Consider the following 14,218-nt stretch of genomic DNA (forward strand, 5'->3'; position numbering starts at 1 on the left):
CTACATGAGTTGGACTGCAATATTTCAAGAAGAAAGATCATCAAAACCACCACCTGGACAGTGAGGGATGGAAAACAAATGGCAGTGTCTTGCCAGTGACACATGTATCACTGTTTTTAAATAAGCAGGGAAACATCTATTGTCATAACTCCATCTAATAATTGTGAATTGCTGATTTGTTTAAAGTATATATTTTATTCAAGTGTATTACGCTGAATATTTCTATATGATAACCTGGCCTGAAGAGATAAATTGACAATGCTGATTGAACAATAAATATTTTTAAAATTAAGCTTTAATGATTAAAAACATGTACTGGCATACATACAATTTCTGTTCCTTGGTTTCATGTAATACAGTAACATTCAGCAATCTGGGGCATTAAACTTGCATTTCCTTAGAATATAAAGCAACATTAAAATACCAGAAGTTGTTTCTGATTTGCTTACAAAATATTTTTTCACAAACATTAGCAAATTCTGAAGATAACATTTATCTTAAGCTTTAAAATACTACATAGGGAAATGTTTGCCTCCCTTTTACTATTGTCTTCAAAAGGAAATTGAGGAATGAAAATGTATCACACTGTGAAGCATCAATACTGTATTTACAACTTAATACCAATAAACATGAGGCCACCAGAACATTTTAGAATTTGAAAACAATACACTCTAAGGTACTTGCTTCATAAATAAGCTTTTGTGTATTCACTTTAAAAAAAATTATTGTTCTAAAATGTAACACATGATATCTCTAACATTACTCCTGGAGAGTTTTTTGGTTAATTAAATAGGCACCAACTTTCCCAGTTGACTGCTAGTAAATAAGGCTCAAATAACATGATTTTGTTTTCAATTGATGTATGCCAAACATACCCATTGCTTTGTTTAAAACAAAATTTCAACCACGGTTTTGGCACTTTGGGCACTTATTTGGTTTTGACGCATAATTAGTAACTACAGAAGGTACACCTACTAACATTGTAAAGTAATGGCAGAAATATTTGAGCCTTGCATCATATCGTGTTAACTGACTCTTGTGTGTTTTAATCACTTGCTCACTACTTCGACATTCTGACCAAATTTCTTCCCTCTTCTCCCAAGGAGTTGGTTTCATGGTTCCATTGTGATAATCATCCTCTGAAACCTCACCCAAGGGATCATTTGTGAATTTCAATAGTAAATGCTGGCTACAGTTGTGTGGGGATGAAGGGCTGAAGGTGGAGGTGTAAATCATCACAACTATGATCCTGTCTCCATTTAACCAACACAGTAATGACATTTAACAGCAAAATTTATATTTGATCACTTTCCTTCAAGTGTTGCTGAGGCCACTCATAGTAAACCCATTGTTTCAGAAAAGATCAAAACACATTCAGTAAACTTACACCATAGTGCTAAATGTAGTGCTGGACAGTCAGCATTTTAGATCAGAATAAACATTTTAGATCAGAAGGAGATTTTGTCGAATAAACTGAGGCCCTTCAGGTGAATATGAAAGATCCTTTAGCACCATTTTGAAGGAGATTTTGTCGGATGTCCGGAACAACATATTAGCATATTAACAAGTTAACACTGCCAAAGTTAAGTTATTTGTTTATGTATCACTCTACTGTTTGTCAGACCTTGTCTTGTAAAATTGGTTGTTGCTTTTCTCTACCATACAACAATGACTTCTAAATTATTTCACTGGGTTTGTAAATTGTTTTGGAGTGTCCTAAGGTATTATACAAATGCAAATTGTTTTTAAAAGATTGGGTATGAAATAAAAATCAAAGCTTGGATTTTGCAGGCTGTATGCCTCAGATTCATGACAAGACCGTCAAACAGGGACAATTCTGATTACCGTATGCTAAAGACTCAATCAAATGGTCTTTAAAATATTAAAAAGACACACATTATGTAACAACTGAAAATAATGTAGTTGCCTTCTGAACTGATTTGAAATTTTCAAGCATTAGTTATTTCATTATCATTTGGTCGAAGATGCAATCTTGTTGCACTCAACATTTCAGAACATCTGCTAAGTGTCTGAAATTACATCTCATTATTGTATTGTGTATGACAGATTTCCAAGAGTTCCTATTAGTGCTTCAAACTATTTTGTTCGGAATTGAATTTTTACTTCCTAATTGTTAATTTAGGATTATACCATCTCTAATCCAAATTACACTTTATTTTAATATAACTACATCATATACTAGTTTTCTTTCAGAAACTGCTACAAATTTTTGCACTTTCAAGAAAGACTTTGAATTTAAAGCCCCTCTGTTTATAAATATAGCTCCATTGAATAATTTAAAAATTTGTCTAAAGGCTTGTATTTGCCGTCTCTGATTTGGGTACGGCAGGCTCAGACACAGTATCTGGTTGTCCATCTCTGCAGAAGAGCACAGCTGGGTTTCTACATGCCCACATTGCAACATCTCCATTTGCAGGGCTAGAGGAAGACATCCTGCTGCCAGACCCTTGTCGACTGACATACTGATCCCTAATTCTGTCCACCCTACTCCTGGCCTCGTGGCTCTGACTGGACAGGTATGCAGCTATGTTTCTAGTCCTGTAGCCATCTTCTCTATTTCTGCCCAAGAGAATGGAGATATTGGGGTTTCTGGTAGCGTAGATGAGTGGATTGAGAGCTCCATTGGCCCATGCTAGCAAAATGGCTATAGTGTCCATGATGGGGGTAAAATGGAAATTGCCTGTGGCAGTGATGATGCCCATGATACAATAGGGGCCCCAGCAACAGATGATGAAAACAATCATGATCAATACAGTTGTAGCTGTCCTCATCTCACTGTAGAAGCGCAGTAGGTGGGCATAAGTGGTGACTGGGCGGACCCGGATCTCTGACAACCTGACTGTCTTACAGATGTTGTAGTGGCAGAAACACATCAGAGAGAAGGGCAGAAGATAGCAGATGACAATGAGGGTGATGCTGTAACTGGTGCCCATCCGGGAGTTGCCAGAGTGGAAGATGTACATGCAGTGGTAGAACCCCTTCTTGTGGACAACCAGTGGACCATTGGCTTGTGTCATGAGATACCAGGGGAAAGAGAAAAGGACTGCAATCAACCAGACGGCAACTAGTAACTGGGTGGCCCTACGTCGCCCAATCTTCTCCTGGGGTTGCCTGACAATGGCATAGTAACGATCGAAGGAGATGAGCGTCATGGTGAGGGTAGAGATTATCCCAAAGCAGGAGTTGAAGAAGCCATTAGCAACGCAGAACCGGTCACCGAAGATCCAGACCCCTTCCTGGGTGAACAGCATGATGAAGGAGAAGGGTACGCAGAGCAGGGCAGTGAGGAGGTCAGACAGGGATAGAGACATGATAAAGGCATTGGTCACTGTCCTGAGCTGCCGGTGTTTGACGATCATCACTATTACAGCTGAATTGCCCAGACAGGAGAGCAGGAAGATGAGCAGGAGGATGAGAGCTTTGCAAGCCAAGGCCATGCCATGGAGCAGGGAGTTGGTGTCAGCCTGGACTCTGGCCCAATCTTGCGGAGTGGCCCTGGTTTGGTTGGCGATGGTGGTCACAGTGTTGGAAGTGTCTGTGCTGTTAGTCTCTGCGAGACTGTTGAACCGGGGAAGCTTGGTTGAAAGATCCATTGGGCAGAACGACACATCCGGGAAATGGACGCTTCATCACTGGCCCTGTCCTAACCGTGATACACAAAGGTCAATAGCAGAGCCGATGGCAGATGGACCGATGTAATTCGTACATCTGGTTCTAGCTCAGCTTGAAGAGACTCGAGCAGTGAAACCTTCTCGCCAATATCCATATCATGTGCAGAATTTCTGTGCATACCTTCCCACTAGTGTGTCAATACATCATTAAACAGTAGCTGTATACCTCTGGTACGAGAAAGAGTAATGCAATTTCATTAAGCACTATATGGTATTGGGGATAATACAAACAGCATTGGTTCAATTCCTGTTCTGACATAAGGTAGACTTGGGATCTATCTCCTCACCCAGCCTAAGTGGAAGCCAATGGAAAACCACCAGTGACAGAAACTGCCAAGAAAACAGTTCAGGATGAAGCATCAGCAGATCACGAGCCAAGGACCTGTCTTTGGGTAGAGCACACGTGAATGAATGAAGCATGATACAAAATAACAAAGCAACTTACATAAGTAGCTGGAGCTCCACGAACCTGCAATCTAATCCCCTGCCCAGAGACCAAAAACAAAGAGGAGTCACATGATGGAAGAATCACATGACCATGACCATGGCCATGACGCAGATAGCACCCACCTACAATGAAACTGCAAACTGCACCAGGATGCATTTGATGATACTTTGCTTTTCCTTCCCCCTCTGTCATGGATTTTGTGGTAACTGGGGAGACCTCGCTGTCGCCGTTAAGGCACTGAAATGTTTGACCATTGCGCACTTTGTACTGGGGAAAGAAGGCTGGTGTGAGTGTAAAGGTTTGATCCGTCTCCCCACGTACAGAGCAAGAGGGGGAGGGCTGCAGGCTGCACAGCTGGAATCACAGAAACACAGCCTTTGTATCAAACATCAAGCATGGATCCACGTTTTCCAGCTATAGGCAAGGCTGACTAGAAATGGCTCAGTAACAGTGTAAGCACCGAAACCCACTATTACATGGGTTGCTAACAATCTGCGATTCCTTCCCAGTGCTGTACTGCTTCTGATGTGACAGTTGCCAATGTACAGTCAACAGCCCGACTCTCTCCCGTCTGCTATCACTTACGTGTGCTCATAGCAAAAGACCTGGCCCCTTAGTTCATGAATGTGATGACCGTTATGGGAGAATTCAATGGCCTTCATGATGTAGAGTAACATTTGCTGATTCTCGGGTAAACTCTGAGCCAGTGTCTTAAAAAGAAAACAATGGTCGAGGTTCCTGCAAGGTAAGGGCGGGTTTCGATTTTACATATTAGTGGCCAAATAAAGTCCGGAAACGTTAATGATGAAAGGATGTGTCTCTTTGTTTAGTGAGACTGAGAGGAACACGTAAATTCCACAGTAGACGCACCTCAGTAGTTTAAAATCTCGTCCAAATGACAACAGACCTAAGTAACGGTTAGAGGAAATATAATAAACCTGTTCAAGGTTGTGGATTCCAAAACGAGTTACAACCTTCGAATTCTTCAGTAATACATTTTTATGGATGAAATACTGTATATTGGCCTTGTTTGTAATTAACCATTTACATTGTCATGAGGGGAAAGGGGGAGTGTGATCACAGATGTAATTTAGTGCTTGTAATAACTACATACAAGTGTTGATTATACGAACGAGGAGCTGGTGTGGATCATAACAGGGGGATCCTACTCCACCATTCAATAAAGTCATGTACTCTGCTACCACTTCACTGTCCCACCTCCTCCCATATTCCTTCATTAACTGAGAGGCTAAACATCTTTTTATTTCGGTCCTCAATATATTCAACTATGAAGCACTTACAACTTTCCAAACATTTGGTACATGTGGGGAATTTTTTTCTTAGTCCTGTATTTAGCATTTGAAGCTTATGGAGTACAGATCCAGAAAGGAGAAAATAATACAATCTTGGTATGAGAAATATAGGTATTTTCAGAAACAAATTCAAGAAGGCAAGAGAGTTGCAGTGATTGAATTCAATAGCTGGCACAGGTATGACGAGCTGACTACCCTTTTCTATGTGATACTTGGGTAGGTGTGCTAATGCTTGAGTCCCACTACTCTTGGAATCATCAAAAATGTGAATGATTTTATCAAATTAGTCAAATCCTCTAATACCTCTGTCTGATTAACTCAAGTGAATCTCAAGTTTCTGTAAATAACAAGAAATGACTATTTATTGCAAAGAAATCAGTGCTAACCACAGGCAAACAAAAGTACAAATTGTCAGCATATAACTTTACCAACTGAAACTCTAAGTTTAACCCCTACACTAACAAATATGACATTCATAGTCAACGAAAATAATCAGAAAACACAGTTCAGTAGCACCAGTCCATAGGATGCGATGAGAAGTCTCTTTTACTTCCCAAGCCCTTCAGATCTCCAAGTTTATTCTTCACATTCTTTCAGTTCATTACTGCAGACAAAGTGTAACTAACACACTAATTTTCAGTCAATGATTAGAGGCAACAGCTCACAGCAGCTAGTGGGGAAAAACATAGGTAGCAATCCTTCAGGTTTTGGTTACTTCACTGTAGTGGGAGAGACAGAGACCTGTCTGAGATGCACCCTGGAAGTTTCTCCACCAGTAACATTCTCTTATGACTCCTGGCCCCTACAACCAGTCCCATTTTGGACAATTAGCAATCTGTCTGTCTGAGTGAAGTTTACTCTGTATTCACCCACAAAGGCATCTTGGACATCTTCCACACTACTAGAACAAAGCAATAGTGGAACCGCAATTCATTATGTCAGTTCTTACAGCAACTGCTTCCATAGACCTTACAGCAAAATCCTTTTCCCAATTTATGCCACAATGCAAATAAAAGAAAATAAAAATACAATATTTACTATGAAGGAAAAGTCTGTTCTGATCTTCATTTTTGACATCTTGCACAGTCTTAGTTAACATACTGTCCTGATGTTTTGGTATGCTTGACTTTTCAATGTTTATTTGTATGTTGCCCTGCAATTATAAGAAGCAAATTAGTGAGTAACCTGTACAGGGATTTTTCAGGTTGTTGGGCAGCCCCAGAACTTAGACGGTCCATTGACTCTATCCTGGCTTTATATTAAAGTGTCATCTTCAATTTTGTCTGAAATATATTAATTTAGGTTTATGTATTTAATTTCAATGAAAAGTGAAATGTTTTACATAGATTGAGTTGGGTGAGAAAGAAAAATTAAATACAATTGTTAATCACAGATTTGTTTTCAGCATGGATGTACTGTTCTTAGTACCTGAATTGGTTCTTTGAATGAGCAACTCACATAGTGACACTTGGCTGCCTTCACCCTGTAATCCTGCTCATTCTTCCTTCTCTGTTAACTGTCTAATTCACTTTTGAAGCCTAAATTTAAATTATATCCACCACACACTGTGTATTCCAGACCAGAACCACTTGTTAGGTGAAAGATTTTCCTTGTATCACTTTTTCTTATTTTAATAATTACTTTAAGTCTTTATTTCTAATGGTGTTAGTCCTTTTTAATAAATTGTTCAATTAGGTTTTTAGTTTTAGAATAATGTAATTGTAATTACTGGCAACAAGTGGTTTATCAAAGGTGTGGAAACCATAAATGTTCTGTACTGTCCCAACAGAAGCAGGAAATCATAGTATTCCCTCTTGGTTGATTACAGTAATTTGCTTGCTAGATTTTAGGTAGGGCTTCTTAATTTCCTAAAATGGTGACTATCACAGAGCAAACATTACAGGTGAATATTATCTTTGTTTTAATTTCAGTAGTAGTGCAATGCTACTATTATTGACAATATTCTGAACAGTGGGCGAGGTGTGGATGGCAAGGTAGCAGAAGTAGATATTACTATTTTGAAAACAATCACAAATTCATGATATTGGGCACATGCTGATATTCTAAATAAGGATAGAAGGAGAAACTCAGCAGGTCTGGCAACATCTGTGTGAAGAGACAAACAGGACAGACATTTTGAATCCAATATGACCAACCTTCAGAACTGAGGTGCTAAAGTAGTGGTCTGTCAGTCTGTGCTCTGATACAATGTGCATTGTATCTCCTTTAAAGGAGCAAGTAATTCCTGAAATCAATGAGAATTTCTGCTTTTTTCCTCCCATGTCACTGATAGAAACCCAGTAATAAGTTATGACCTATTCAATAGTTTGTGATAGGATGTGAAGAGTAGAATTTGATAAACAACAGAATTTGTCTGATTTGTTTTGTAATGGTGGAGGGATGCTAAGTGATGATTAGATTTAAAAAAAAGTTTAAGTTGAGAAAAAGAAGTCGAAGCATTTTAATGTCTACCTCATCCGATGTGTATGTTTGAAATTTTAGTTTGTTTTCACTTTTTTCTTTTTAAATGAAACAATTTCATTTTGTTGCCGGGCTGAGTATTTGAGAAAGTCCCTTTAATGTCATTTGCTGCTTGGACTGTCTAATGATATTGCTCCATTCTGGAAATATCCCAGTGAAGGTCACTGTGATCTGCATGGTGATAAGGCTGAAATTCTAACCAAAGAAATTGTTTGATCTCTGTGACATTTTACTTCAAAGCCAAAAGTAAATGCTGTTGCTTTGCTGATGACTACCGATTCCAGGCAATGTATCTTAAGTTACTTCTGTAGGTGGCAGTGTAATGAGAATTTTCAATGCTGAACACATTTTTTGAAGTGACAAGAAAATGTTTGCAAATTCTGACTGTCATCACTTAATAATTGTTCAAGAAGCTTTTTACATCCATTTCTAAATTGCACACAAAATATTTCTTAAACTAATTAAATCTCAAAAAATTACTAAATCTATCAACTGTATTAGCCTTTCAGTGTTTAAACCAAGATTTGGAGTTAATATTTTTTCCGAAAGCTGTGACTTTAGACTTTGGAAAATGAACATTAAAGTGGAATACGATAGCGGAAGAATCAAGGGGGCAGAGGTAAACAAATCACAAAAAGTAGCAATGACAGTAATTAACAAGAATATCAAAGATTGGAGTTCAGTTCTACAGGATAGAATTGAGAAACAGAAGTTATGGTTAGACCACATTTGGTAGCACTGCAAGCAGTCTTGGTCTCCATATTGATACAAAAGGATTTAGAGATGCTGCAGAATGTGCAAAAAGGATTATCTCCAATGACGCCAAAACTGAGAGGTTATAACTATCAAAAAAAGCTGCTAATCATTTCTCTACAAAAGAGTAGCTTGAGGTTTTGCTGATAAAGAATATGGAAGGGTTTGGTGAAGAGAAAACATAGATAAAATATTTCCATTTATGGGGTAGAACAGAACTAGGAACTAGAAAAGTATACATAGTACACTAATGTACTAGTGAACCAGTAATGCTTTGTTGTTGTAATAGCTACACTGAACAAATCCTTTCTTAAAGTTACTTTGAAAGGTAAAAGGACGTTTTATTGAATGTTTTGCAAAATGTTACAATACAGAGACAAACAGTGGAACCAAATAGGCCTTTCAACCTCTGTATTCACAACATAGTAAAATTAAAACCTTCAAAGACTCTTAAAATTGGTCCCAATGACTCCTAAACAGACGTTCTGAATAACCAACCCTACACTCCACAAACAATCAATTAGAGACACCAAGTTTGTAGCTTAAACAAAAGATTTAGCAATTTATTAGCAATACAATTACTTTAGCAAAGCAAAATTAAACAAAAAAGTAATTTAATTGACGTCTATGATTTGACCTTTGTTGTCAGCCCCACTCTCATAAATGACAGATAAACACAATGAAGGGATAAGCAAAACAAAATAACAAAACTGGCCAAATTATTTAAGCAGTTTTATTTGCATTGTTCCATAGACATATATGATTTTCTCAAGCCATCGATTAGTACTGCTTCTAGTTCATATGATGTAGTCAGTGATATTATAACTTATTTTTTATTCCTTGAACTATCAGTGGAAGGTTAGGTAGGGAGCTTTCAACTCATCATGCTGTAATATCAATAGCCAAAAATCTCTTAGAAAACCTAATCTAAATGAAAAAAACCCAGATCAAAATTTCTGGCCTCTCCCTGTCAGACTAACTGTCTCACCATGAGTCCCAGTTACCATTCAATATCTGCCCTCTGTTTGACCATAAGGTCACTTCCAAACTTGCCGGAACCAATTCCCAGGTGCTGGCCTCTTTTGTGGACAAACACCTGTTTGTCTACACATAATGATCTGCGCCAGTGACAGTCTGTAAAACCTTTTGATTGAGAACTAACCTGTAATTAACTTCCAGGTCTGGGCTCACAAACAGTGTTTGCGCTTTCTCATTTTTTAAAATGCAATTTGCTGTCCACAGCCCAAAGGTTATTTTCAGCTCACAGTTCTTAGTTCATAGTTTGAAACCAAAATTGATAAAAGAATGAAATAAAAATAATGAAAAATCAGTGAGGGTGCTAACAAATATGATGTGACTCTGTGTGAAGTGAAGAACAATACTCTTTATTTAAAATTTTGTAAAGAGCAACAGCTGACAAAACCAGAGTCAATGTTAATAGAAGTTTGGCTGAAAAAAAATGAATTTCAATGCTGAATAATTTTCTATACCATTAATTGCCTAATGAAAACATTTATTGTTCATTTTGTTTTATGTATTTAAGGGATGAAGATGTCACTGACTAGACTAGCATTCATTGCTCACCCCTAACTTCCCAAAGGGCAATAAAGAATTCTGTGTTATCTTCTATTCTTGTTGCAAATGTGCAAAAGAAATGGAAATTGCAGTGACCAAAGCTAGGTAAGTAATTGTTTTCTGTATAAGCACTACATTAGTAGTGTAAGACCTTTCAACGGGCAGTTACATTAATCAGGTTGAAGACACCTCTAATCATAGTACTTTGCATGTGAAATGCATGCGGTATCCTGTGTGCATACAAATCCTGACAACAAGTCATGTTGACCACGTCATTTGGTCATTTCTGATTGATTCTATTAATTTCTTTAAAATAGAATCATTCATAGGTGACCTTAAAGATCTTTCCTCTAAGAAACAATTCGTATAGACAATCCTAGACTTCTTGACTGCACGTGGACATGGAACTGATTTCCTCTCTCCTTGAACTTTGTGTATTTTCCATGTGCTTTTATGTGCTATACCTCTTCACTTAGGTGATATTAGGTGTGGGGACAAGTTTTCAGTAATTCTGTATGTATGTATGCACTACTGTCTCACAGCACCAGGGACCTGGGTTTGATTCCAGCCTTGGGAGACTGTGTGGAGTTTGCACCTTCTGCGCGTGTCTGTGTGGGCTTCCTCCGGGTGCACTGATTTATGTATGTGGCATAATTTGTGTTTCAAATATTGTAATGAGGCCCCTGTGTCAAAGGTTCATGGACAAGCAATCCATGGCCTTCATTGTCAGAGTCCTCCATATATCCGTATATTGAGAACTTTTCTAAACCATTATCAACTTGAGATGAGAATGCTGATTGCTCACATTACTAAGAATCTGATCCCCAACAGGTTTATTGGAACTGTGGCCAATGGATCCAGCTATGGTCACTGTGGCCATGGTGCAACAAACGTACATAGAAATGGAGGAAAACCAAGTGTGCCAGCAAACTCAGGGTGAGCAGCAATCTGTCTGCTCAGGGTGGCTCAGAGGTTAGCACTACTGTCTCACAGCACCAGGGACCTGGGTTTGATTCCAGCCTTGGGAGACTGTGTGGAGTTTGCACCTTCTGCGCGTGTCTGTGTGGGCTTCCTCCGGGTGCACTGATTTCCACCCACAGTCCAAATATGTGCAGGCCATGGCTAAATTGCCCATGGTGTTCAAGGATGTGTCGGTTTAGTGCATTAATCAGGGGAAATGTAGAGTATAGGGTCAGGGAATGGATCTGGATGGGTTACTCTGGAGGGTCAGTGTAGACTTGTTGGGCCAAATGGCCTGTTTCCACATTGTAGGGATTCTATGACTATAACAATCACTGGTGGCTATGAACAGACTCCATTTGAAGAGGTTACAGCTGAAGGTCCTTTAGGGTGTGGAAGAGGGTACAGGAGACCCAGAGTCTTTTATCCTCTATGCCATTTCTTCATGTGTGAGCATGTCCCAGGACACTATCACCTAACTGTGTCATCTGCTGGAGTGATCTGAAGGAGTGGTTGTCATTCTATTCTAAACATCATCAAGCTGACAGCTGCATTAAGTTTTTCATCAAAGGGTTTTCCAACAAAGCTGACTTCTCCCATGTACTGAGGGCTCTAGACTGAATTGAGAGTACCATATCACAAGGTAGACTTCATTAAAGGGGTTCCATCCCATAATATACAAGTCGTTTGTGGAAGCCGCCATGATGCCTATATCCTTCAGAACTCATTCCTGCTTTGTTTCCAGGGCTGTATACCTTACAAGTATGGTTATTAGGAGATGAGGACTATCCTCTGCAAATGTGGCTGATGACTCCATTACATAACCCCTGACTGATGCTGAATGTAGGTACAATTCAACCCATTCTTCCAATAGGGCCCTTGTAGAGCATACAATAGGATTCCCAAAGATGAGGTTCCGATGCTTGGATCAGTCAAGGGGGGAGGGCCTTTTAGTACATCCTCGACAGAGAGTGCTGCAATAATCTCAGCCTGTGAGATAGAAAAGGGAGAAGGACAACCAAATATTGAATCACAAAACGGTTTGGATCTAATAAGTGTACGTCTATGGTCCCCTGAAACCATGTGCCAAAGGAGTAGGCAAAGAGGGAATTTCATGGATGCTGAACAGCTGGGAGAATAGCATCTATCTTCCAAAATGAAGACATTGAGCAGGAGGAACATTACCTTCAGTGAGATATAGCGCTACAGCACTAGGCACAAGAAGCCAGACAGGACTTAATTGACATTTAGCTCTAATGGATATGAGCTCGGTGCAGTGGTCACTCACTGACAGTAAATTTGAGATTGCGGAAAAGGCAATCCATCCTTGTTGGTTCTCAGAAGCAGATGCAACTTTGTTTTCTCTTTGCTTCTTCTGTTCAAGAAAAGTCAGGAGTTTAAACTGTTTTAAGTCTTTCCAGCATGTAATGCTCCTGTGTTGAACAATGACAAGATGTGACGTTCCACTGGGTAACACTCCTTTCAACATGGTTCTAAGTTGGTATAGAAGTATGGGTGTAATGTGTGGAGAGTGATTCTTGTGGCTGCAGTCACTATGATTGTCACTTAGACAGGTGATGATATAAAAGAGCAATACATTTATTAATGTGTATTTGTGAAATGTCATGCCTCCACCTAAATGCTGTTAAAAGCTCCTTTTTAAAATTATTTTCCTTGCACTCTGTACTGTGGAGGGAAGTTCCTAGGTGGAAGCATTTGACCTGGTGCACAACTGGGCTTTAAGTATGGAATTGATAGGTCCTAGCAATGATGAATACTTCCACTGCAGAGCTGCGGTGCATACATTAATAGGGTGAGCAGTGTAAAATTGCATGAGAAAATACGAGAGCTCATCCTCCATTAAACTCACCAAACATGATGCTTAGCCAAATTTGTAGTATCATTAATGAGCTCAATGTGTAGCAGTTACATTTACTGTATCCTTTGCCTCACAAACAATAGCATGCAATGTAGTGACCTCATATTCAGAGTTTGCACATCTAACTGCACATGAGAAAGAATTACATGGAGGCTAGCTTCCTTCAGCAGAAAGGGCTACAGACCTACTCCTATTAGACTCCAAACACTTGAGTGATTTGACTTTTGGTTGCCCATCTCTCCAAAGGTAGTCACCTTTTGCTACGTCATCAAGTAGCCATATTTTCTTGTGAACTAGTAAACTACCAAGCTGCAGTGGCCATTAGAGCTGAAACTGAACTCATCTTCACTCTGTTTAATGTACAGGTACACTCCTGTATGAACTGGTGTGCAGTTATTAGCAACTATAGCTTGCACTTAGATAGCAGTTTTAACATTGATAATGCCTTAGATATTTTACAGAAAAAAAAATGACATCTTGCCACATAAGGAGATATTTAGGAAAGGTAATGAAAAGCACGTTTAAACAAGTAGGTTTTCTTTTATGATGGAAGATACAGAATGTTGAAAGAAATTCCACAGCTTAGGGCCCAGGCTGCTCAAAACATGACTAATGATGGTCTCACGGTCAAAAGGAAGGTTGTGAAAAAGACCAGTATGCTTGCACTTTATTTAACAAAGATACTATAAAAAACGAATTAATTTCGTATGAAACGTGTAATCTTACTGGTCTATGCAGCACCGAGTTGACAATTTTACCTATAAATCACTTGATATTTGAACATTTAAGTATCAGAAGATTTATCCCATGTGAAATTGTGTTCAATTTGCATTGTTGTACCTTTGAATTCTAATGTTAATGGTTTCCTTGTTTATAGATATTCTACTAGCCCCCAATGGGACGTTAATAAAGCCACTCAATGTCCAACAAAGACATTTTGCAGGTTTCTATTGAGCAACTTTATGATTGAGCTTTTGATTTATTAAAAGCCTTTGAATAACATTACAACCGCTTTGACCATTTACTCCATTGAAATATATTTTCCTACTTGTCTCAGCATTTCAATCTTAAAATGAAGCTGAAGCTCAATACCCTGGACAATACAGGACAAGTTATA

General features: G+C 38.8%; 2 protein-coding genes across 2 annotated transcripts in view; one reads left to right on the forward strand and one right to left on the reverse strand.

The window, feature by feature from the left end:
• Positions 1 to 277: 277 nt before the first annotated feature.
• Positions 278 to 4,207, reverse strand: gpr135 (G protein-coupled receptor 135). Its single transcript, XM_072568848.1, has one exon. The coding sequence runs from the start codon at positions 3,612 to 3,614 to the stop codon at positions 2,310 to 2,312; it is 1,305 nt and encodes a 434-aa protein (XP_072424949.1). The 5' UTR covers positions 3,615 to 4,207; the 3' UTR covers positions 278 to 2,309.
• A 108-nt stretch (positions 4,208 to 4,315) lies between these two features.
• Positions 4,316 to 14,218, forward strand: part of jkamp (jnk1/mapk8 associated membrane protein) — a 44,072-nt gene continuing 34,169 nt past the window's right edge. The window contains exons 1-2 of the mRNA XM_072568852.1: positions 4,316 to 4,885; positions 10,231 to 10,367. The gene's annotated coding sequence lies outside the window, so the exon portion shown is untranslated. The remainder of the gene's footprint in view (positions 4,886 to 10,230; positions 10,368 to 14,218) is intronic.

The sequence above is a fragment of the Chiloscyllium punctatum genome, chromosome 4, assembly GCF_047496795.1.
Source record: "Chiloscyllium punctatum isolate Juve2018m chromosome 4, sChiPun1.3, whole genome shotgun sequence".
NCBI lineage: Eukaryota > Metazoa > Chordata > Chondrichthyes > Orectolobiformes > Hemiscylliidae > Chiloscyllium > Chiloscyllium punctatum.

Bases quoted from the DNA above. Each gene is read 5' to 3' on its own strand.
- gpr135 (XM_072568848.1), bottom strand. From the start codon at position 3,614: ATGGATCTTTCAACCAAGCTTCCCCGGTTCAACAGTCTCGCAGAGACT.